This window comes from Andrographis paniculata, unplaced genomic scaffold (genome assembly GCF_009805555.1).
Source record: "Andrographis paniculata isolate CXL003 unplaced genomic scaffold, ASM980555v1 Contig82END, whole genome shotgun sequence".
NCBI lineage: Eukaryota > Viridiplantae > Streptophyta > Magnoliopsida > Lamiales > Acanthaceae > Andrographis > Andrographis paniculata.
Window position 1 is genome coordinate 2,349,207 of NW_026137620.1, and position 26,474 is coordinate 2,375,680.

General features: G+C 31.0%; 2 protein-coding genes across 7 annotated transcripts; both read left to right on the top strand.

Annotated features, from left to right (window-relative positions):
• The first annotated feature begins 1,451 nt into the window (after window positions 1-1,451).
• On the top strand, window positions 1,452-9,620 carry LOC127241330 (probable acetyltransferase NATA1-like). Of its 4 annotated transcripts, none has more exons than XM_051260318.1 (2): window positions 1,452-2,263; window positions 3,430-3,690. In XM_051260318.1, exons 1-2 carry the CDS (start codon window positions 1,555-1,557, stop codon window positions 3,585-3,587), a joined length of 867 nt encoding a protein of 288 aa, XP_051116275.1. In that variant the 5' UTR covers window positions 1,452-1,554; the 3' UTR covers window positions 3,588-3,690. The 4 variants fall into 4 exon arrangements, with proteins under 4 accessions (XP_051116275.1, XP_051116278.1, XP_051116276.1 ...); XM_051260321.1 differs by lacking the exon at window positions 3,430-3,690 and adding an exon at window positions 9,398-9,620 and having other exon boundaries at window positions 1,453-2,263; XM_051260319.1 differs by having other exon boundaries at window positions 1,453-2,263; window positions 3,465-3,651.
• A 409-nt stretch (window positions 9,621-10,029) lies between these two features.
• On the top strand, window positions 10,030-15,358 carry LOC127241329 (transcription factor GTE6). 3 transcript variants are annotated; one of them, XM_051260315.1, is made up of 9 exons: window positions 10,030-10,191; window positions 10,686-10,884; window positions 11,409-11,627; window positions 11,784-11,861; window positions 12,410-12,634; window positions 13,003-13,101; window positions 13,191-13,249; window positions 14,654-14,804; window positions 14,926-15,358. In XM_051260315.1, exons 2-9 carry the CDS (start codon window positions 10,759-10,761, stop codon window positions 15,106-15,108), a joined length of 1,140 nt encoding a protein of 379 aa, XP_051116272.1. In that variant the 5' UTR covers window positions 10,030-10,191; window positions 10,686-10,758; the 3' UTR covers window positions 15,109-15,358. The 3 variants fall into 3 exon arrangements, with proteins under 3 accessions (XP_051116272.1, XP_051116273.1, XP_051116274.1); XM_051260316.1 differs by having other exon boundaries at window positions 14,654-14,780; XM_051260317.1 differs by lacking the exon at window positions 10,686-10,884 and having other exon boundaries at window positions 10,031-10,191.
• The last annotated feature ends 11,116 nt before the right edge of the window (window positions 15,359-26,474 follow it).

The following is a 26,474-nucleotide window of genomic DNA, read 5'->3' on the forward strand; positions in this document are numbered from 1 at the left end:
GATTCGATCGTCGGCTTTCGATTTGATGTCTTATTTGGACGATCCGCGGCTTCGATCTTTGGTTTGGCTTTTCCGCCTTTTGGAGAGCTTCGGTCTCCGTGTGGACGATTTGATCATCAGCTTTAGATTTGATGTCTTCTTTAGACGATCTGAGGCTTTGATCTTTGATTTAGCTTTGCCGCCTTTTAGAGGGTTTTGGTCTCCGTGTGGGCGATTTGATCGTCGGCTTTGGATTTGGTGTCTTCTTTAGACGATCTGAGGCTTTGATCTTTGATTTAGCTTTGTCGCCTTTTAGAGGGCTTTGGTCTCCGTGTGGGCGATTTGATCGTCGGCTTTGGATTTAGTGTCTTCTTTAGACGATCCGAGACTTTGGTCTTTGCTTTGTCTTTGCCTTTTTTGGAGGATTTTGATCTCCATGTAGGCGATTTGATCATCGACTTTAGATTTAATGTCTTCTTTAGACGATCCGAGGCTTTGATCTTTGATTTGGCTTTGCCGCCTTTTAGAGGGCTTTGGTCTCAGTGTGGGTGATTTGATCGTCGGCTTTGGATTTGGTGTTTTCTTTAGACGATCCAAGGCTTTGATCTTTGTTCGGCTTTACCGCCTTTTAGAGAGCTTTGGTCTCCGTGTGAGCGATTTGATCATCGGCTTTGGATTTGATGTCTTATTTCAACTATCCGCGGCTTTGATCTTTGGTTTGGTTTTGCCTCCTTTTGGAGAGTTTTGGTCTCCGTGTGGACGATTTGATCATCGGCTTTGAATTTGATGTTTTCTTTGGACGATCCGAGACTTTGATCTTTGGTTTGCCTTTTCCGCCTTTTGGAGAGTTTCGGTCTCTGTGTGGACGATTTGATCGTCGGCTTTGGATTTGAAGTATTCTTTTAACGATCCGCGGCTTTGATCTTTGGCTTGCATTTTCCGCCTTTTAGAGAGCTTCGGTCTGCATGTGGACAATTTGATCGTCGGCTTCGGATTTGGTGTCTTCTTTGGACGATCCGAGGCTTTGATCTTTGATTTGGCTTTGCCGCCTTTGGTCTATGTGTAATCGATTTGATTCTCAACTTTGGATTTGATGTCTTCTTTGGACGATCCGCAGCTTTGATCTTTGAGGTGGTGGATTTGGTGCTCCATAACACTTTTGGTAGCGTGTCCCTTTGACTTTTGGTACTGTAACTTAACATTACAAATACCCTCCTAATTTATAATATATTACACTTTGAAAGAATATTTATTACTAAATTAGAAAATAATAATCTTATTTTTATTTTTGGGAGGGACGAAAATAAAAAATAATAATCATTCAATTGCAATTGGACGGACAGGGTATAAAATAAAGAAACCGATCAAGTAATTATAACAAATTTCTTTTATCTATTATTTTTTCTTATTTCTAAAAACATATTAAAACACAACCAAACAATACAAAGCAAATACTTATATACAATGCCAGAAGGTTCTACTACTTTCGAATCCTAGCATCCAATCGAGAGCCCATATCCCAATTAGGTACGAATTAAAACCCTTACTCAACCGATACGCTTCGAATTTCCAGCAATGGCAGCCGCCGCAGCACCGCCGCAGCCACCGTCCGCAGCCGCCATCACCCTACCGGAATCCACCCCTTCCGGCGACACGCTCTTCACCCGCATCCGTCTCGCCACTAGGGACGACGTTCCCCACATTCACAAGCTCATCCACCAAATGGCGGTTTTCGAACGCCTCACGCATCTCTTCGAAGCCACCACCGACTCCCTCGCCGCCACTCTATTCCCCCCAAATCCGCCGCCGTCTTTTACTTCCTTCACTGTCTTCCTCCTCGAGCTCTCCTCCGTCCCGTTCCCCGCCACCACCGACCGCAATTTCGCTCCAATTCTGAAGTCCATCCACATCGATCTCCCAATCGACGATCCCGAGAGGCGCGAGTTCAGAAGCAACGCCGGAGATGTCCAAACAATTGGAAACGACGCGGCGGTCGCCGGATTCGCGTTGTTTTTCCCCAATTACTCGACATTTCTGGCGAAGCCTGGGTTCTACATCGAGGATATCTTCGTGAGGGAGTGTTACCGGCGGAAGGGTTTGGGGAAATTGCTGCTGTCGGCGGTGGCGACGCAGGCCACAAAGATGGGGTACGGGCGGGTGGAGTGGGTGGTGCTGGACTGGAACGTGAATGCGATTGCGTTTTACGAGCAGATGGGAGCTAAGGTATTGCCGGAGTGGAGGATTTGCAGGCTTACTGGAGAAGCACTCGAGGCTTATGCTACTGGTAATGCTAATGTTAGTGTTAATGTTAATAATGTTAACCTTTGATTCCATTTCTGTTTCTGTCTCTGTCTCTTCTTGAATGCTTTCTTGTTGTTCTATCAATAATCTATGCTCCTGTGGTAATCTTGGTTGTTTTTTTTTTTTTGATGAAATCTGTTCTTGTTGCTTGCTTATGATTTGTGGGTTTAATATTTCCCTGTTTCACTTGATAATTTGAGTAATTTGGAATTGGAGTAGGAGTTGTGTGTATTGATGAGCTGTGTTAATGTTATGCTGTAGATAAAGGGTGTGTTTGTTTGTGGACATGAGATTTTGGGTTTTAGGATTTTTTAATAGTAAAAAAATGAATTTGAATAGTTGTTTTGATGCAATATAAATATATATATATATATCGATGTGATGTTTTGAACGAAAAGTAAATTTGTAGTATAATATAAAAAAAGAAAAATTAATGTTTGATGTAATATTTTTAAAAAAGAAAAAAGAATGAAAAAATTTGTTCTAGAACTCACGTAAGAACACAATATAGATCTTGAAAAATGCCACACTTTGGGATGATTATTGCGTGTGAGTTTTTGTTTGTTACAAATGATTTGAGTTTGTTTAAATTGAGGTTTTCGGAGGTTTTTTGGAAATTTCGAATTTTGGAAAAAGTAAAACATTCCCATATCTATATATTTAGCAGAGAGTTTTAAAAATATTAGTATTATATCATGATAAAGTAGAAATAAAGGTAAAAAAGACTAAATTAACTCTATTAGTATTGTGTGATATAAATGTAATGACATTTGTGTAATATATTGTAAATTAGAATGATATTTGTAATGTTAGGTAGATAGTACAATTACTAAAAAAAGAAATGGATATTTTGTTATGGGACGGATCAAAATGAAAAAATGAATAAATTGTTAAGGGACGGAAGGAGTGTATTTTTTAAAAAATGAATAGTGTCAATAATTGAAAGTGTGGATGATTATTGTGTGTGTATGTTTTTGTTTGTTACAAGGAGAGTGATTTGGGAATAGATTCTTCGTTTAAGGTTTGTGGTGAAGGCAGGGCTAAGGGATAATTGCTCTATGTTTTATTTATGGTTTAATAAATGTACAACATATTTATTCAGTGAAGTTACGATGTTCCTCACATATATGTTTTATTAAATCATTGCAGATTCCTCACATATATGTTTTATTAAATCATTGCAGATTCCTCACATATATGTTTTATTAAATCATTGCAGAGTGACAAGTGTCTTTGTTCCTAATTTGTTTATGTCGGACAATAAATTATTGAAATTGGATGGTTTTATTGGTTGCCATTTTAACTGATGGAGGTGGTACTTGTAAAACTTCTATGATAGGTGCATTGAGATTCCATTCATCTTCTATTATTATATTATGTATAATAATGCAAACAATGATAATATCATGCAGAATATTTTTTTGGCAAAATTGGATAACTACAGTGATTATATGCCAATATGATTGTAAAACTCTAAAAACACACTCAACAACTTTTTTACAAAAAATTTGATTTTGTTCAAAAAATCTTTTATTTGAATCTCGTGGACTGTGAATAGTTTGCACAAAGTAATCCACTTAGGGTTAAATATCATCAACTAGATAATATCCTACATTGTATTATTTTCCTTAAAGAGTAAAATGTGCCGGAGGAACAATACCTAAAACAAGATTGAAAAACAAGTGCGAGGACTATAAAATATGAATGTCTTTATTAGCACTTAGCATACCAAAATATGCATGTCATGTCCACGGATTTAAGAATACTATGATCTGCATATTGATATGTGAAAGCCATGAGACTTTTTTTTTTTTTTTTTTTTTTTATGTCCAATGCATATATTTTGAACAGTCAAACATACTTGAAAAACTACAAGATTCTATGATATAAAGCAACTTTGCAATATCATTAGTATTAGGAATTGAATCACTAATGGCGTATGACTAAACTAAAAATCTTGATTGATAGACTGCAATATCCGTATAAAATCAGATCCAAATCATGAAGAAAGTTGTTTGAAAGTTATTTGTTTGCATCAATAAAATGGAAACTTTAAAATTCAATGGAGCTTTACAGATGAATATTGTAAGTCTTATTTGAAATTTATTGTTAATATATATATATATATATATAAAGTTATATTTGTAATGGCAAAGTATTGTTTGTAGTTAAATAAAACAAATGAGATTAGAGGTCGCAAAAATAGGCACAGTCCGAAAATTCGGTCCAAATCCGACACAAAAAAAATCGTGCTTGGGCCTCCAAAAATAGGCCCGAATTTTTTCGGGCCGAGCCTAACCCGACCTGATTTTCTAAAATCAATATTTAATATATTTATATATATATATATATATATTAACTAACGAAATAATAACAAAAGTTTAGATGTAGTTTAATGGTAAAGTCCTTAAATTGTTTTACAATTAGTTGTGGTTTCAAATTGTCATCCCTAAATGAAAGAGGATGAAGTTTAAAAAAATATTTTAAATTTGATTAAGTTCGGAATTTGTTAAAAAAATTTAATGATCACAATGAAGTTTAATGAAATTTTACATAAAAGAGAAAAATGAAATTTTAGAAATCAAATTTACAGTCTCTTTAATATATTTTCTCACTATTTTAGTGATATTTATGAGAATGAAAATGGTAATATTCCTCTGTATTAAATCAGTATATTTTAATATATATATTTCTTTTATGTAATTTGTATTTTATCAATGTAATTTATGTCTTTTTTTTTTTTTATGTAATGTGTTTTTATGTAATTAATTTCACTATCTTTACTTTAAAAATATTTCATCCATGGTGCGGACTTTCAAAAATAATATTATTCTAATTACACTGGATAATTAAAAATAATACAAAGATAATTTTGTCTTTATTTTTTAGTGTAAAAGTTATAAATGTGCACGGTTCAGATAATTACAAATATATATGTATTTGGTATCCGAATCGAATCGAACAAATAATCGAAACTGTGAATTGTACTCGAACCGAAACTGAATTAAAAAAACTAATATATTTAAAAATAATTAAAATTTCAATTAACTAAAAATATTTACAAATATTTCAAATTAAACCGAACCGAAATTAAATATAAAATAACTATATTCAACAAGCACGTAAAAATATTCAAAATTTATGCAATTCATCAAATATTGTTAAAATATGTCATTAAATATTATTCGTAATACCATAAACACATGCATAATAAAAAACATACATCCAATTATCTCAAAATAAGACCACAAAGGTATAAACACATACATATGCAGCATATCCAAATTGAAATTCATACATTCACATGAAGATCCCAAAACTATGCGTATCCATAAAGTCACTAAGTGTGTTCGTCTGTAGGATTTTGATAAAATTCTACTATTTATTCAAAAAAATTTCTCCAAAAATATCAAATCAAACACCTATTTTTTATTTTTTATATTATACTAAAAATCAATTTTACATTCAAAACATCACATCAACACTTATTTATATCACATCATACAACTATTCAAATTCAAAATTTTTACTATTCAAATCCCAACTCAAAATCCAAACACACCCTAAAAGAAAATATTCATAAATCACCAAATTATTTAAAGAGAACATCCTAATGATTCTAGGTACATGTCTTTGCTTCTGTAATGTCATATTTTTGAATAGTCTCTACTCATATTTCAACAAGGCAAATCAATTCATAAAATATATTGAATTATATAAATTATAATTAAGAATAATAATCAATATTCAATTATCCATCTACAAATAAATATTTGTTAATGTACCAAATTAATTAGTATATAAAATAATTTACTGTGAATAATTCGATTACTTCAATGCTATTTCTCCGAATTTAAAATTTGTGTTTCTCATACTATAAAAAAATCAACAAATATATAAATATATATATTAGTATAGACAGATGTAAATGGGGGTTTGGAGGGCAATTGGCCCCAACCCCCCCCCCCCCCCCCTAGTTTGAGATAAATAAAATTGATATAAATACATTATTTTGCTCCTTTAAAATTTAAATTTATATATTGTTATTATTATTATTATTTTAATTTATATTAATATATAATAATTTTAATTATATTTTATATAAAGAAAATAATTTTTTGTACTAAATATTATCAGAAGTGTCTTCTTTGCATTATCTTCTAGTTTTTTTTTTTTTAATTATCCATTGCATGAAGGAAGTTTCAAAGAAATAGAATTGAAATGGTACTGAAAAGAACTAGACCAACATATTTTAAAAAAAAAAAATTAATTTTTAATAAAAGCAAAAAAAAAAAAAAAAAAAAATTGGTTAATATATGTATGTACATATAGTATTAGTATATGGTTTAGAAAAATATCTGCTTCTATTTTCTCAAAATCTTTTACATCCACAATTTGAGGATTACCCTTTTGAATCTAATTTTGTATACATATGAGTGCTTCGACCAACTTTGGGATAAGAACTTCGAGAGTGGTCTATAATATTCCATTCAGTAGAAAAAGCAAATTCCGTAGCAACCGTGGATACTGGAATGACTAGTACATCTTTCTCCATGCGAGAAAGTGTTGGATATTTTGATTATCTTCTTTTCAACGAATACAAGATATCAAAATTTATCTGGGTAATTTTTTTCACATTCATTGTCTAAATATCTATCCAACTCCGACTTCAATGCACCATGCACTTTAATTGCTCTAAGTTCTTCCAACTTTTTTTGCAATTTGAGAAATATGTGTTGTGGTATTAGAGCAACCTTGGCTCAATGAATCCATTTCAATGTTAGATATTGAAGTGGAATTATATTCATCAAAGATCATCCTCACAACATCCCGAATTGATTGAAGCAATTAATTCTTTTGCTTCACTCTCTCTATACACATGATTGACAATAAAATTCACTCAATGCATTTAGTGGCGAGGATCAAGGATGGTCACAAGATAAATGATTGGATTTACTTTATTCCAATCCTCCCCAATACTTGAAAAACTTCGCAAACATTTTGAAAATCATTCATCTAACCAATGGCTCCAGATCTTCCACAATTGATTAAATATTATATGCAACACGAAAAATATTTTTCATGTAAAAAATTTTCCGTTGCATATTTGAATCCAGAGATTTTTGCAGTTGTATCATAAAAATACTTTGAAAATTGAATAAATCTACGCCCATATGACCAATCATCTTCTATGTGTGGCGCTTTGTCATTTTTTTTTCAACTCTTTCTTGTATTTTTCATCTCCATATTCCAATAAATCAAATGAATATTTTACTCTTAAGGTGGAATCTAATATTTTATATATTGAATTTCATCTCATATCAACATCCGAATAAGCAATAGTATTTGTATTCAACCGTTGTTTTCCCATCAGCTTTTTAAATGCTTGTGTTCGGTTGGAAGAAAACCTCACATAAAGAATAACATATCAGATTCACTCTATTTAACCTTTTATTTCATTCAATTCATCATTAACAATAAAATTCAAGATATGCACACCACATCTCAAATGTAAGAACTTCTCATCTAAAGTCAATCCTCCCCATTTTTTCAATCTATCATTTAGATATATCAAGCAAACACCATTCGAACTTGCATTATCAACCTTTATGATAAAAAAATTATTAATCTTTCATGCCACCACACAATCTTCAATTTTCTTTCGGCAAAATAGCATAAAACCCTCATGTGGTTTTTCTAATTTGTTGAAAACTCCCTCTAATTCTAAAATTTCATATTACCTACTCGTGGTTTAAAAAATTTTGCAAAATATACCATTTTGTTAATACTTAACGGAGACTGTAAAACACGCGCCTAAACAGAGAGTGGTGCTACAGAATCATATACTCCTTCCGTCCAATAACAAAGTATACATTTTTCCATTTTAGTCCGTCCCATAACAAAGTATCTATTTTTTTTTTAGTAATTGTACTATCTACCTAACATTACAAATACCCTCACAACTTACAATATATTACATAAATGTCATTATCTTTATATCACATTATACTAATAAGGTTATTTTAGTAATTTCTATTTTATTTCTATTATATCCTAATATAATACTAATATTTCTAAAACTTCGTGGTAATAATAAAATTACTTTCATCCAATTACTTTCATCCTCCCCACTTCTTCTTCCTCTGTTCCTCATTCCCATCTTCTTCTTCTTCTTCGACAGCAAATCTCTATCAACTTTTAAAAATCCATCTAATATATAAGTTTTCACCTTCCCAAGAATACCTTATCCTTACATCCCATCAGTGTATAAAAAAGTGGCTGCAAACATGCAACCTCCACCCTTGCCGGGAAACTGCGAACGAACTTTGGCTATCTCATCAACTATGGAAGAAAAGAAATCCACCATCGATATATATACATATGATGCTTTTTTTTTTTGGACACTACTGTACTGTCTGAGTCTCTTTATATATATATATATATATATATATATATTTTTAGATATATAGAATAAAAATCAATTTTAGTCACAATCAAACTTATATATATTTTTTAAATTTTTGGTCCAATTCAAAAAAAAAATATCAAAATTAATCATATATAAAAGATAAATTATCATTTTTAGTCTCATCTTTAAAATTTCAACGAAATAAACTAATGTGGCCATAACGGAACTGATGTGGTAAGTGATTTGGAACAAATACACCCTTGTTAAGCGTGTTATATTACTATATTTATATCAACACGGGCTGGCCAGCCCGTGTTGGTATAAATATAGTAATATATTGCTTAACTGCAATGACACGCCCCCAGTTATTATTAACACGGGCGTGATTGTTTCAAATCACTTGTCACATTATATGTTAGTTTTTTTTGTTGAGTAAAAATGATAATTTATTTTTTGTATATGATTAATTTTGATAATTTTTTTTTTTTGGATGAGACTAAAAATAGAAAAATTGGTTTGATTGGGAGTAAAATTGATTTTTACTCACGTATATATTTTTGTACTTTCAATTTTATTCCCTTAACAATATGACAAAAAAAAAAAAAAAAAAAAAGGATTTATCACTTTCCGCCGCATACCAAGTGGGAATTGCTCAAATCTAATTATTGTCTTTTGCTTCGATTTCATTCCAATATGGCCTTATTTCAGGCCTTCCCGACGAAACTGGCCTCGAATGCCTTGTATGAGTTCAACGCCAGAGTGTCCCGCCGTCGCCGCCGTCTTTGGAGTTTGAACCGCTAGATTTGACTTCCTGAGTTCTGGACCCGCCGGAGACTGTCCGGGTCGACCCGGGGAGTGGTTGTTGTGTCTCAGGCCATTTCCCCGCCGGCGGTTCTTCTCGCGTTCCTTCTATCATTTTCTGCTCCAAGATTAAGGGTGATCGGAGATGGTGGCGGCAGGGGAAGATATGATGGAGCAGAAGGGGAAAAGAGCAAGAAAGAAGAAGAAATAGAAGAGAGAGAAAACAAACATTAAAAGCAAAAATATATAAATAACGGCACAACAGTATAAAATTTAACTCTAATTTGAAGCAAATTTAAAAAATTACATGAAAATTTTTTATTAGAAAAATTATTTTTCCTATAAAAAAAAATTGACTCTCCCTCTTTAAAAAATATTCTCTCCCTTCATTCACTTAAAAAAAAATATTATCGATATGAACGTCCAATTATAAAATAATTATTTTATTAAATATTCTATATATTTTTTTTATAAATATTTTTATTTTATTATACTACTCTTGACCGTCCATTGTAATTATACTTGTTATTTGGACTGAGGAAGTATTTGAATCAAAAGCAAAATTTTTATAATTCCCTTCCTTACCTGGCCTCCTAAACCCTCAAACCAAACAAACAGACCTTAGGTTACCAATGGAGTTCCGCCGCAGGGGAGCGCACCACCATCCTCATCCCCAAGCTACGAATTCTGAGGGCTGCAAGGTGAATCACTTTCTCACTCTGTCTCATACACGCGTGTTTGAGTTTCTGCATCATATCGATTGGTGCTTTTGGTTCCGAAACCACCGGATAGGATGCCGCTTGATGGGAATTGGAGCTAGTTGGATGCGCAAGTGGAACTATTGAATGATCTATTCGAGTTAATTTTGAATTTTATACTTTATTGGTTGATGTACGTTTCACAGGCAAGTTGGCCAGATGTTTGCTTGATTTCCCTTCTCGTACATTAGAATGGACTGATTTGATGATTGCTGTACAGTTTTTGGATCCTTGCAATTGGAGTTCTTAGGTGACAATAATTGGTTTAAAATAAGAATAAAATCTCAGGCATGAACAATTGAGGGAGAATAAATCTCTGAGGCCTATCCTTGTATATGATCCTACATAGTTTTTCTTCTTGCAGCAACTTTTTTTTTTTTGTTTATTATCTTGTTCCAATCATTTGTTGGTTATATCTTTGTGGGGCTTTATTGTAGATTAATGATGCTGTGGAGGCGATGTCCTTTTGAAATTGGCCTGTAATTCAATTGGGTCTTTATACAAGGTTAGATGCATTTGGGGAATATGTCAATTGAGGAAGCTATAGATTTGGGACAAGGGAAGGTGGAATGTAATTCTGACCAAGTGGATGTTTATAAGACTAAAGTTGATGAGCTAATCACAAAGGTTGACAAAGTAAGCAGTTTATGTGCATCTTGCTGTCTTAATTAATATGAATGTTAGAGCTTTGATGATTTGTGATGCCAGATGCTATCGTAAGCTTGTTTTGCCAAATGCTCTACTATGTTTTGGCTTCAGATAATTTTAGACTGTTTCGACTAACATGTTTAATCCAAGAGCTGTTGATCATAGCTTCAGATAATTTTAGACAGTTGAATCTAATAAATAATATTGAAACCACGCCTTGCACTTGCACCATGGAAATAGTGACTTTGGTACGCCTCTTGATGTGGCGTGCCTCGCCGTAGAAAAGGGCCTGGGCTGCTTGCGGTGCCATTTACAGCTGTGCTGTTGATAGTATTTAATTTCAAGATCTAAAGGGAGAAGTACCTTGAATTTTTATGTCAGAAGTTGCTTTACTGATTCATTCAATTGCTTTTATATTCTGTTATGTAGCCTGAAATTGTATCCTTTACCTATAGAGTTCGCTTGAATTGTGAAATCAATTTTGTTTTCCAATTATTATATTTGAATTTCAGATTGAACAAAGAGTGAATGAAGTTGAGCAGTTTTACTCAAATGCAAAGCAAAATGCAAAACCAAAAACTTCTAGAAGTGCTTCAATTCATAAAGATAAAGAGAAGGAGAAAAATATCCCCAGCATGAAGAAGCTTCAACTGGATGCTTCTCGTAGACAGGCTGCTGCAGCGAAGAGAATGCAAGACCTTATGCGGCAGTTTGGCAGTATATTTCGTCAGGCAGGTCTCTTGTATACTGACTGCTTGGGCGTGTTTCATGTCATATGATGACCTCTTGTTTGTTCTGCTTTTATATTAAGAGAAAATTAATAATCATGTACATCACTGCTTCGGGTATCGTGTGTTCTTATCATGTTTCCTATTCTAATGTTTTAGATGACACAGCACAAATTTGCATGGCCCTTTATGCAACCAGTGGATGTTGAGGGACTTGGGCTACATGATTACTATCAGGTTTGCTTCATCGGCTGCTTTCCATTGATTGACTTCTCTCTTGTGCATACTTGCTTTTGCACTTGTGGATATTACAGCCTTTTCATTTGGAACCCAGTTGCTGAGCAGTTGTGCTAGAAAAGTGTTATATCTTATCCCACTTTGAATGTTTATATATGCTGTGAAAATTTAATAGAATTCACATATGTATATTTAATGATAGATAATGATTAGATGAATTTAGAGCTATAAGTCATGCACTTATTGTATGAAAGTGTGTTTGATTTATGGTAAGATAGTGGATTAATGTTCATTTTCTTTTTTTTCCCATTTACTTTGCTGTGTATAATTGAAGGTCTCCGGATGTCTTTTTTTTTAAAAAAAAATTTCTGCAACTTGAATGCAATTGGGTTTTAAATCTGGTTTGAAAGAAAGCTTACAATTGGAGTATGCAATTCCATAAGGCCATGTTTACTACACATGAAGATTCAACAATCATGTGTAGTAAACATAGCCTAAAAGGTTTGGCTATACAGTTAGATTGATTCATCACAAATGATTTATTTCAGATTATTGACAGGCCAATGGATTTCAGTACTATAAAAAATCAAATGGAAGCAAAGGATGGCACTGGGTATAAGCATGTCCGTGAGATATATTCGGACATCTGCCTGGTATTTAAGAATGCAATGAAGTACAATGGTGAAAGTAGTGAGGTTTATGCCATGGCAGCAAAATTATTGGAAAAATTTGAGGAGAAGTGGCTTCAGTTTTTGCCAAAAGTTACAGATGAGGTAACTAACAAAATTGAGATGTGACTGCCAGTTAAGTTGATACGTTTGTCTTTATATTAATATTTCTTGAACATCATGAGTTTGTAAAGGGGTGTGTTTCGGTTTTATATTGCAGCATTATGGGAATAACAAATTTGAATTGAAAATAAGGTATTGGATGTGATGGTTGCAATGGAAAACAAGTTTTGATGTGATGTTTTAAATAAAAATAAGCATTTGATATAATGTTTCTTTTAGGTGAAAACATATTTTACTATAGAATGCTAATATGAAAACAAACTCGAAATCACCAGCACACCCAAGAATTTGGCGTTGAGCTACTTGAATATGTTAGAGATGAGCACTTTTTGGGAACTTCTGTTTCACAGGAAAAAAAACTTGAAGGGGAGCAAGCTGAAGCACAAAAAAGTCTTCAGCTTTTTCAGGAGGCAGCTAATGTAAAAATGGCCTGGGACATACATGATGAGGTGTGATAGAATTTATGATTTTGGTAGTGATGTGATGATGGCATTATTCTTAGATATGAAGCTGATAATTTGTTTAAAATTTGTTTCAGCTTCAAGATATTTCTAGGCAGATTGAAGAATTCAGAGAAAATGTGCAAAAAAACTGCAGGTTAGTCATATTGTTGTTGATGAAAACTTGCTGGACTTATTTTTGTTTTTTTTTTTTTTTTTTTTTTTTCATATTATACTTTCTGAGGTAGGGTGTTTACATGCATTTGTCTTGTGCCTACTCCCATGGTCTCTGTCAGCAGTAACCTTTCTTGTAAAAGCACCAATTATTTGCTTTTCGGTGATGGATTATCTGATTAAGCTTGTGGATGAACTATAAAGTAATTTATAGTGAAGTTAGGTTCTTGTAACTTCTTTAGTATCTAATAATTTTGTTAAATTCTTGAGCGAGTGAGACAATACATTACACGTTGAGTGTTGACCATGTTGTAATTGAACTTTCCAGCATACAAAGTACAATATCGGTATAGGCTTAGGACAATTCAGCCATTTATATAATTTCTAGTGGGACTGTATTGCTCTTATATTTTACCATTTTCAAAATTTTCGTAGTTAGATTCAAATGTATAACATGGCCTTCCTTTGAGAATGCAAGTAAAAGGTAAAACAGTAACAAATAAATTTTGTGGGCTAGTGATAGTTTCGGTTTGAAATTAAGTTGAAATGGAATGTTGATTTGAGTTTTTGTTTAATAGTATTTTGATGTGATGTTTTGTTTAAAAAAAATTATTGTATTTTTATTGAAAACTGTGTATGATGAATAGTGGTGATTTCAATTTGAAATCACAATCAAACAAACCAACTATTGCAAAACTTTTCTAGTCAACACCTCTCTCTCTCTCTCTCTCTCTCTCTCTCTCTCTCTCTCTGATTCACATACATTCTTCCTCTCTTATTGATACATTTATAATAGTGTGACATCTGTTGCAAGTTTAAGATTTAATGTAACGTCAGCTGAGGGTCTTTCTGTGTGTAGATCATATTTTTCTTCTTCCAAAACCATGGGATAGGAAACTATTGCATAGTTGGGCCGTAGGGATAGGTTTTTGAGTTTATGAAAGGACGGGGTTAGTCGTCAGGTATTTTATGAGCAAGGTTTCATGCAACACTGCAGTTTATAAGTACTGTTTTGGCATTTTACCACTAGTAATTCTTGAAATATTTTCAGTTTTCAGAAAGCATATAAACTCACATGATAATCCGCAGCGCCCGAATAGTAAAATCCTATTTGCAGAAATGCCTAATTTAGCACCATTCTTTGCTTCAATTAATTCACAGTGGTACGCTATTTGTGTGTTCTTCTTCTAAGATAGCCTAGCAATGATTTTTAGTAATAGTGAGAAATGTCACTCTTCCAAGGTATAAAAAGATAATCTGTCTTGGAAAACAATTTTCAGATTGGCTTGTTCTTACTTTTTTCATTTAACATTTTGTCGATCTTGTCCCATTTCTGCTCGTTTATCACCCCCAGCTAACTATTACCAAATTAAATACACTTGCGCAGGCACATCTCTACTTTGGAGAAGAGAAATCTTGGGGCCGCGCTCTGTAATTTACGCCCGGAAGATCTGAGCAAGGCATTGGATATGGTAGCTCAAAACGATTCCAACTTCCAAGCCACTGCAGAAGAGGTGGAACTCGACCTAAATGCTCAGGTTCTCTTCGACAAACACACACACACACACACATATATATATATATAATAAATACTCTTCTCATTAGCTAAATTGGCTCTTATTGTGCTGATCGATGCTGTTTCCCAATACATGAAAACAGAGCGACGCGACTTTGTGGAGGCTAAAATTTTTCGTGAATGATGCTTTAAAGGGTCGGTCCAATAGTCGTCCCGACGAAGGTGCTGCTGAGAAGAACGACAACAATAAAAACATTGCCACGAAACGCAAACGGGAGATGTGCGATGTTCGGGCCAAGACCACAAAGCGAAAGAAGAAACCATAATTGTTGTTCATATTTTCGATCAACACAAAAGCAAAGGTGTTATGTAGCTGAGGGTATCATTCGAAAAGTTTCTAACTAAAAGGCTCATTTACCCCGATCCAACTAACCATAGAAACTGTAGTTTAGTATGTTCTCTTGATCTGCATAATTTTTTAGTTTTTTAAGGCTGCGTCTACTGCATTGTGTTAGGATGGATAATATTACTTTATCCATCTTCATCTAATGTTTACTTTGAAATATTTGAATCTCAGTATTAGAGCTGTAAACGACGCGAATAGAGTCGAGCTTTGTCATGTTTGAGCTCTGCTCGTTAAGGACTCGAGCTCGGCTCGTGTTCGTTAAGATATACGAGCTGAAATTTTTGTTTGAGCTCGGCTCATTTAACAAATTTTTTGTTCATATTCAGCTCGACTCGGCTCGTTAAGAAAATTTTTATTTTATTTATTTAATTTTTTTAAAAAATTTAAATTTAGTTAATAATAGTTATAATTTTTATTAATAAATTTGAATAAAAATAGAATGAAATATACTATTTAGAAAGATATATATACTTATTAAATATAAAATTATTAATTTAATTTTTTTAATAAATATTATAGAAACGAGTTAAAATTTATGTTCGTGTTCGACTCGTTTAGCTTAGCGAACAAGCTCTTAGTGAGATCAAACGAAACCGAGCCGAGTTTGCGAATTGTTCATTTGTTTTACAGTACTACTCAGTATAATTATAAGTCTGGTATAGTAGTAGCTATGGTTCAATATCCTTATATTAATTTATGTAATTTAACAAAATATTTAATAATCACTTCTTTTTTTTTTCTCAGAAAAATATTTGTTATTACGATTTTTTCAGTTTCACCACAGATGATTTTTTTTTTCCCTCTCCCGTCTTTTTTTAATAAATTTATTCATTTTAAACATCTTAATAAATATAAATCAACGTATTTTATTTATTTATTTATATTATATAAAATTTTATTCTCTAAATATTCGTGAAATATAATGTTAAATATATATAAAATACCAACAGTACTAAAATGATGAAATAATTCAATAATTTATTAATTTATATTACCTAAATAACGTTATTCCTAACTAAAAAGTTTGTCATATACTAGGCGTAGGGGGTAAGAGTGAGATATTGTTAATTCTACACCACAGGGCACACGCTAGTATAAATTATATGTACAGTATCGTCAATAATTGATTATGACTAGTGATCTACATGCATTATTGATTGGAAAATATATATATATATATATATCTAAATATATAATTGAGGTTGACAATGTTGTAAATATGTATATATATTTTATTGGAAAATTGAGAAAAATATAAGAAAATAGTTAAAGATATTTAATTATTTATATGAATTAAGTTAGTAATTAAAGAAAATAATATGCTACAATGATAAAGATACGTATAGTAAATATTAATAAAAAAATATTTAAATATTAATATTTTGTATATTTGCAAAAACTAATAGTTTCTTTGTTCGTCAAATTTTATTTTTACTTTTTTTTTAGTTCGTTAGCTAAATTTATCATATTATTAATTTTGGCAAAGTTAACAAATCAACATTTAATTATTACACTTTATTCAATACTTATTTACAATAAATATCACTAACTTTATTACATTCTCGTTTACTTTCATTTTTAACTAAATTTTCAAAAATATACTCAATTACTTATCGTTTTTTTTAATAAAATATTTATTTTTTTAAATTCCGTGTCAAACCCAAATTGACTATTTTTAGTTGACGGAGAGAGTAATAGATGAATTTCGTGCAAATAAAAAAATATGAATAATTTTGACGGATAAAAAATAAATTATAAAAAAGATTGTGCATCGCACGGACTCACTAGTTTTATTTTTATTTATTTATGATTTTGAATTTATTTGTAGCTATCTATTGTTAAATTTAGCAACGTGTAGTACTGTTTGTAGTTCAACAAATATAATGACATTTCTCCTATATACTCCCTCCGTCCATTTACAAGGTTACATTTACTTTTGCGCGGTGTTTAAAAAATAATAATATTTTAATTATAGTGAGTAGTTAAAAGTAGTGTAATTACATTTTTGCCGTTACTTTTTTGTGTAAAAGTAATGATGTGATGTAAAATAAGGGTATTTGTGGAAAAAAATAGGTATTTAATGAAATGTAAACTTTGTAATTAGACGTCCCAAAATAGAAACATGTAAACTTTGTAAGTGGACCGATGGAGTATTTGATATGCCTATTTTATATATTTTTATTTTTTATTTTTCATTTGATAGCATTTTCTTTTAAATAATGATTTTATTGTGTTAAATTTAGTGGTTAAATAAATTTTGTAGGTAATATTATATATATATATATATATATATTAACATGTAATCCGCACTATGCACAATTTTTTTAATTTTTTAATTTTAAATTATACATTATTTAATTTAACCATTATTTATAAATAATATATTTTGATTTCTTATTTTATAGAATATGTTAGGGACTATATATCAATAATAACTAATAAGATGCATAAATAAATAGATATAAATTATTATATGTATATGGTATATATGAAAACGTGTATGTTATGTAGATATAAGACGACAGTTAGGATATGTTGATTTTTATCAAGTTAGCTTCTTGAAGTAATTAGCAAATTATCAAAAGTCATATAACCACATTATCAAATTATCATAAGACAAAAAATATATATTGTGGATTATATTTCTGTTCTAAAATCAGTATATATATATATATATATTTCTTTTTTTTGATACCCTGCAAATTAGGCCAGACGGGCAAATCACACATGGTTCGACGGCCAACACCAGATCATCTCTTACGAGACTATATATTATATTACTATTTGCTCTATGGGTTATATCTTGTGATATGTTGTATAATTTGCTTATTGTAATATAGTGTTAAAATAAGAGTATATTGTGCTGAAATTAAAATTATATTTTGCTAAAATATAATTTTATAATTTGTTATTAAAATATTTGCTTTATGTTATATTTATATGTGCTACTTTACTTATAAATATTTTGCTAATCTGGTCAAACTACATTGTGATAAAATCAAAATTATATTTTAATACATGTAATTATACTTTATTATTAAAATATTTACTATATATATTATGTTAATATGTGCTACTTTAAATGTAATTATACTTTATTATTAAAATAATATGTTTTTCAACATTTTAGTTCTCCGTGTATTTCTGTGAAAATATTTTTTAATTATTTACAATTACATTTTAAATTATTTTTACATATATTTTTAATTTCAAATAACAAATTGAAATTAAAAAAATATGTATTTTTAAAGAAAAATGAATTTCTACGTCACGCCGGCAATGACCCACATCGTGCGACAACAGAACTCTGGCAAGGTCCACGTCTGCAACAGGCTACGTATCATGTGTGTTTCTGAGGTGCCAAAGGACAAACTTATATAAGGCCCAGAGTTGAGATATTGTCCTAAATTGCTAATTTTCACATCTTCTGCCACATCAGTTCCGACGAGTACCACACAATCACTGGCGAGGTCAATCCGCTCACATGAGGTGCATGTGCTTTTTACCGTCGCCGGAGGATAATTTTAAGGCATTGAATGGACTTATTCTAAAAAATTCAATCCGAACCAATCTGAAAATTTGAACCAAATTTAAAGTTTCGGTTTGGTTCATATCGGATTTCGGATATTTTACTCACTACTATGGGTGTTACACACAATATGATTTATGAATTGATCACAAATAAGGTGATTTTGGTGGAATTGTTTAGTCACAACATAATTTAGTTGACAATTTGACAAAAGGGTTCATCAATTAAGATGACTGGACACCAAATTCCCTTCTAATACAATATTAGAAGCTGAATTCAATTTGTAATGATCAAATTTTGAAGTTTGGAACACATATTGCAAATTTGTCTCTGATTTGTGTTCGGATCTTAAAGAAAGGTAAGCTAAGAATTATTCTCTTAATAACTTACTTGAAAAATTGTTAATGAACGAAACAAGATTGGAATGAGTTACTTGCAAAGATATACGTGGGGGATCCCCGGTCCCGAGCACTGGAAGTATCCATACACATAAATGTATATACATATATGTGTATGTATAAATTCAAACTTTATACATACATGCACATGTATGTATATGCATGTGTGTGGTACTTTCGGTACCAGGTCAAAGCCCGGGACCGAAGATCCTATCTGTAGTTTTGCTACTTGAAGAATGTTTGGACTTGCTTTCGTTATGCTTGTGAATGGATAGAGACACATGAATCATAACATATCTAGTACGAAATGAAATGAATAGTAAACTTATGTGTATGTTACCTTCATGTATTAAAATGACTTGAAATGTTCAATCTTATATAGGAACATCTTAATTCTCGAATATTTCAAATATCCTGATTTACTAAGATGAAAATTCAATCTTTGAGATATTCTCATTTATGCATGAATTTATAGTGTATAACTATACTGTATCCGATTTGAGAATTATGCTAAAAGAGGAGGATTGTTAGAATTTAGCATATTGTTGGTAATTTGGTATGACTAGGTTTAATGTAAAATAAATATAATATAGAATAAATTTGAGGGAAGACTTAAGTATCCTATTGCCAATAGACATAAGTTCAAACCCTTACTCCATTTCTTTTTATTTGTTGAATCCAAATAAGAGAAAGTTCAAACGTAGACGCCGGATCAATCTGGCATCCCAGTCTTCTTCATGTGTCTAGTATTTGAGTTTAAAGTTCAAAATTGTCATCTCAAGTTAAAAGATTGCATCTTTTAAAACTGAAGGGATGTGTTTGTATTTCTATAAAATATAGGAACTAGTTTGAGATTGAAAAAATATGAGATAATACACAAAATATAATTTGATAATTCCTTTATAAAATACATCCAGAATCCTCCCTACAGGTTTACAGTCTCTTCACTTTTATTTCTTTTAGTTTTTTTTTCTTGGTTTATTTAATTGAAATCAAGATTGAATCTTTTTATTATGCCAATTCAAATTTCATGTACCTTGAGGCAAGAAAATGTTTGAAAATTATATTCGGAAAATGAATTTTCATAATACAAAGAACTATCCAACCATCATTATTGAGACCCTGTCACCTATATCCAGTATCTGCACATCAACCATTCTTGGTGTCACTAGAGTCCTTCGTAAGGTTAGTAAAATTCTATGTTACAAATTTACAGAGTCTTCAACTCTTTTATTTCTAAAATAGTGGTCATCAAAAGACCCAATAGTGAAATTGATTTTGGCTTTCAGGGATAATTTTGAGGTAACAATTGATCCAAAAAATCATTATATCATTGATGGCTTGTAGAACAATCTATTTTAAGATGAAGAAGCCAATTTAAGAAAGTTTCTACTTATACAATTTGTTAAAGCATTCCACTAGAATGAAGAAAAGACAATTTTGGTTGGAAATCACTACAAACTTCTTCCTCGACATATCTGGGAAGCAACTCATCCTCCTTTTGTATAAGAGGTTCGTTCTATATCTTGTGATTGTGTCTGAAAATTGGATTCTAATTGTAGCTTTGTTGATCATAATATTTTTGTAATGAAGGCATGCTATGGTTTACAATCAGATGGGAATATGTTGGGTCCAATCTGAGTAGAGCCTTTAAAAATAGCTCAACTTATCCCAACTCCAAACATGATTTTTTTTTTTCTTTTTTTTAGGATGGTCCCTCATATTTTTAGCTTACAAATGCATCTGCAACTTAACTTGAGTAGATAGTATCCTTAAATTTGGAAAATTCATTTGTTATTCACATGAAAAGCTAACTAAACTTTTCAAGACCCCTATTGTATCATATCTTTCATTTCTTAAGTATGAGGTGCGGTTTAAGTGAATATGACTGGGATCCAGGAAAGTGTGTCATATCAGATGTTACAATTTGTTGTTCACCTTAGTATACTTGATATTTTTTGAATTACAAGTGTCCGATCCTATTGACCATGAAATAAAATGCTATAATATGAGAAAAGAACCTAATGTCCTTAAAGTGTCTGACGTTGAGGTTCTTAATCCACCTTTTAATTTAAACATAGCAAATGTTTCTTGTCTTCTAGATTCCCGAACCTTTGCTATAGAAGGGTTTTTTTTTTTTTTTTTTATCGCAGAGTTTCCCATTTCTATTTCATATCCTACAACTTAAGTAAGTTTTATTTGATCATTTTTTAATTAAAGAAAAAAAAATGAATGGCTCTAACTATCTAATCATGTTTACTTGTCTGATTTCGAACCCCCTTTGGCCATTTAACTCCCAGGTTCAGTTAAAAAAGATTCTTAGTTGTTTGCAAACGTTTGAATGAAATATCCAAGGCCTACTTCCATCCATTGACCAATGTTGTTTTAGACATACAAGATTTGCATCGTGCCAATGATCAATTAAAGATACTGTTGGATTAAGCCATTATGCAAGCTTGGAATTTTAATGTTGAGTTTTCATTGTGGGCTCAAAAAATGAAGATCAACGAAAAATTCTTTTAATGACATAGACCACACTTTTGAAGCCTTGATGGATGAAGTCCGAACTTGCAGCATTGGTGGCACGTTGGGAAGAACTGTGTGATACTCCTGGCCTTGGGCTGGTACTAGGTTAACTCTCGTGTATGAATGAACAAATGCTAGGCCACCGGAGATTGAAGAGAAATTAAGTAGATTGAATAAACTACTCGTGTCAACAATATACATATTCTTTTTTGGGAACCTACTTGAGAGAGCTCTAGAGTTAAATATGCTTAGTTGGTATCAAAGCCAACCTGCGACAGCCCATAGTCATTGACCGGACTTTTGAGGGGCCTCATAGTTGATGGATCATTGGGATGTAACGTGGGTCAACTCCCGTGCATGGATAAATCGGTGCTAGGCTATCTGAGATTGAATAGAGATTAAGTAGATTGAATATACTACTCATGTCAACAATATGCACATTCCTTTTCGAGAGCCCACTTGAAAGAACTCTAAAGTTAAATATGCTTGCTTTAGGGTAATTTGAGGATGGATGACCCATTGAGAAGTTCCCAGGTTGTGCATAAATAAGGATAAAGTGCAGTGGAAAGACTCGTGTTAAACTGTGAGGTTAGTTTAATCCCGATAAGTTAAATCCTTGAGGATACTCTTATCAATGAATTAATTGTCTAATTGTGGGGCTATTATAAGGATCTAGTTGATAATAAAAATGAGTTCGAGTGGGTAGTGCTGCAGATATTTATCGAAACATTATTGTGGTTGAACATATTATTTTGTTGGACAAATTAGTTGTTCCCTTTTTAATTTTACCAAAATGATCGTGGAACATTCGTTTGTCGCACAATTCTCATTTTCCATATAGTACTGTTAATTAGTACCAATTATTTAATTGGTCTTTTCCCTTGAGATATAATAGAAACTTTGGAGGTCAAGGCCTTTTGATCGTGAAACTATAGGACAAGTCACACTTGAAAAGATAATTGGTATATTATGTTATTATTATTATTATAATACAAAGACACCTACACATCTAGAGGTTCACATAATCTCTACTTTAGGAGTAACAAGATTTTTCTTGAAACTAATATCTTAAACATTAAATTAATTGAAGAATCATATTTTGGTACATAAACTAGCCTATGATGAACTTGGTTATTTGGGTTTTTTGTAAAAAAATATTAAGTCAGTACCCTTGCTCTCTCCCTCTTTACAGCCAAACTTAGTCCATGAGTTTTATGCTAATCTTTCTAATAAAATACTGGGCAAAATGTCTAGATGGCATAAAGTGGATTTTAGAAATATGACATGTTTTTTATATAGTATGAGCGTTCTTCCAACCTGACGGTTAGAGCTGAGAAATTTTACAAGGATTAGATGGCTGCCAATGACTTGCAGTGCCCAACTGAGCTTTGATTCTATTAACAGTTTGTGTAGAAATTGATTTTCCAACTTGATTGATTTTTATCCAAATGAAATCATTTTTGTTCTAAACTTTTGCAGTAAATTCTTCATCTTATTCACAAAATTGGCAGGTACAATCAATTTTCCTTTTTTATTTATGTTGTACAAAAGAACAAATGATATTGCTAGAGCTAACAATGGGTTGTACCGTGTCGGGTTTGTGTTCAGTTGAGTTTTTAAACGGGTCAAATTACCCAATTCAAAATTGATTTGTTTATTTAAATGGGTCAGAAGATCCGACACGAAACCAACCCGCTCAAACATGCTAGAAGATCCAACACGAATTCTATCATCTCAAACCTGACCTAATTAACACGAAATCGATCACTTCACCAATTTTAAAAAATTCTAAAATTAAACAATAATGCTAGACAAGTATTGACAACAATTCAACAAGACACCAACGGACAATGAAAAATTGTTCCAACAAGACGAATAAGAAACATAGTTCAGTAAACAATAAGAACATATATTACTCCATAAATTAATATTTTTTTAATTAATAGATTAATATTATTTTACCTATAGAATAATACATTAACTAATATTAATAAATAACATATGGATTGTGATGTTGGCTTCGAATTAAAAGTTTCAACTCCAATCCAACATATTTATTATCTTCTCAGGTTCATGTGGACCCATATACATAATTAAGTAAAAAATTTTGACTCAAATTTAATTATCTTGTATTGGAATTTGTGTTGGATTATCGTGTTGTGTTAGTTTGTTGTCAGCTCTGCATACAGCATAGAGTTGTGGGCTCACTAACTGCATGTATGATTAGTAGATAATCGAGAAAAAAGTAATGATCGACATACAAGTTTATTGTTGGAGAACGATAATACAAGTTTGATGCGACAATCTTGAGTAATTATTGAATGAATCATAGATGAATTGAAAAAGTGTGATAATATTATCTTATCTGCTAGCTTATTTAGGTCATCCACATCGGTAGTTTCTCTCAAAGGAGAGAAACCCTCTCTTTTATAGGTGGCTTCCATATGGCAATTTTGGGAGTCAAAAAAAAATATAAAATGACTTTTGGGTTGCTGCAGAGAGTAACCAAAAAATACCCTCAAATTTTTTATTTTGTATTTATTTATTATTTTTTATATTATTGTATTATATAAAATTTTATTCTCTATATAATGATATATATATATTGATATATTTTTATTTAAATTTAATTTTCAAATAAATTATATTGATATAAATATAAATATATATATGTAAGTTTTTATTGAGGTGGAAAAGTGAAATGATGATGTGGAATGAAAAGAAACTCTTTTGTAAATTTTTCTGATGCGGATGCCCTTAAAAACCTAAATTTGGATTACTTTTTAAGAAAATAGACTTATATAAGACACATTATTGAAGACATTCTCACTCTTATTACTTTAAAAGATTTGAGAATATATTTTTAAAGAATGGGAAAAATATTAGTAGTGGTTTATTAGTTCGACTTAAATTATTAGATACAACATATTTATAAGGATTTCAATGTAATAAAATTTTTGAAGATATTAAAAGAACTTCATATTAGATTGTATATTTGTGGAAACAGTTAATAAGTAGAATTCAAAGTTGGTGTTGATCAGCGTGGAATCATTTGGGTAATTTTATGATTGTTGGGAATTTTTGTTTACGGATAAATAATTAATTGTTATATTTCTCCACCGTCCCCATTTGTGGCATATGCATGTGCATGTTTCATACCCCATTTGCACCTGAGGTGTCTAGGTGATTTATGCTATATTGCTATGCCTTTTTTTTTTTCTTTTTTTGAAGAAACATGGAAAAATTGTAAAAAGTATCTCACATATATCTCATTATCACGTTTGTCTTATATTTATCCGGTGGGCAAAATATATCCCACATGTTTGCAAAAGTCGCTATTTATATATTTTGGTCGCGTGTCACTGCGCGTGGTGTGAATGTCACGTGCAGCTAAATGACAAAAATAACGATTTTTGCAAACATACATGATATATTTTATCAGCAAAATAAATATAAGACAAAAGTAATAATAGAGTATAAATAAGGTATATTTTTTGCAATATTCTCGAAGAAACATTATCTGTCAAATGGAGGTTTGGGCAGGAACCCAACTCCAGAAGATGATGGTCTGACGGAGTAAAGGCTAATAAAGAACGGAGATACTCTATACTTGACCCTAACCAATTATACAGAAGATATTAAAAAAAAAAAAAAAAAAAAAAAATGAAAAATGAAAATCCAACTATCTAAACACGCCAAAAAGTCTTGGGAAGTCGTGGGAATCTGGAACTAGGTAGGCCATTGAAGTCGATATGTATGAAATCTTTGAGAAGTCCGGAGATGTTAGTTGAAGTCATGAATTTTTTAAATAATGATTTTATTATTTTGAATTTTGTAATTTTTTATATTATTATTATTATTTTTTAAGGTAGTTATATATGCATATATATATATATCATTATATAATAATTCAAATTCTTTTTATACAATTTAATATCTATATGATTGTTTGTTTGTAAGTTGAAATTAAGCTACAATTGAGTGTTAATTTGAAATTTTTTATTAAATGGTATGTTGATGTACTTTTTTTTATGTTAAAAAAATATATTTCGATTAAAAATCATGCGGAATGAATAATGATAGTTTGCATTTGAAATCATAACAAAACACATATTTTTTAATTTTATTTAGCATTTATAGTACTAAACTCATTCCAACAATAAATTTTAATACTAATTGAATACATAAGTCAAACTCAATTTATTTTAATTATATAATATCATTATTTTAAATTACTAAATAATAAATTAATATTTATTTATTTATTTATAATTTTGTATATTAGTAAAACATAAAGCATTGAAAAAACAAAATTGCCCATTCTTAATTGAATTAAAATTGATCTTTGGGTTAAAATTGTAAGTATTGTGGATAAAAAAGCTTAAAAATTCCCTCCATTGAATAACTTGATCTCCAATTACAAATTTTATAAGAATTATTACAATTGATCATATTTAGCTTTAGAATAATTTAAACAAAATTTGAAACGACGGGAGGTTAGAAATATAAAAATAATATTATATTACAATAATATAATTATCATAATAAATTCGATATCACAATAATTTTATCGAAATATCACTACAAAAAAATAGTATATTTGTAACGGAATTTCATTCCTAAAGTTCACGTAGCTAACATAATTCCATCACTAATTCCGTCTCTAATATCATTAATAACGGAAAAAGTGGATTTAAGAACGAAAAAATCTCGTTACAAAATTGATATTTTTTTGTAGTGTATATTCGATAATCAATTTACCAAAATAAATCGGATACTCACAATTACTTTATCGAAATAAATTTGATAATCAATTTATCGAAACAAATTTGA

Bases quoted from the DNA above. Each gene is read 5' to 3' on its own strand.
- LOC127241330 (XM_051260318.1), top strand. From the start codon at position 1,555: ATGGCAGCCGCCGCAGCACCGCCGCAGCCACCGTCCGCAGCCGCCATC. The intron at 2,264-3,429 runs GTAATGCTAATG...AAATCATTGCAG, and splicing joins ACTCGAGGCTTATGCTACTG to ATTCCTCACATATATGTTTT.
- LOC127241329 (XM_051260315.1), top strand. From the start codon at position 10,759: ATGCATTTGGGGAATATGTCAATTGAGGAAGCTATAGATTTGGGACAA. The intron at 11,628-11,783 runs GCAGGTCTCTTG...CTAATGTTTTAG, and splicing joins TTGGCAGTATATTTCGTCAG to ATGACACAGCACAAATTTGC. The intron at 13,102-13,190 runs GTGTGATAGAAT...AATTTGTTTCAG, and splicing joins CCTGGGACATACATGATGAG to CTTCAAGATATTTCTAGGCA.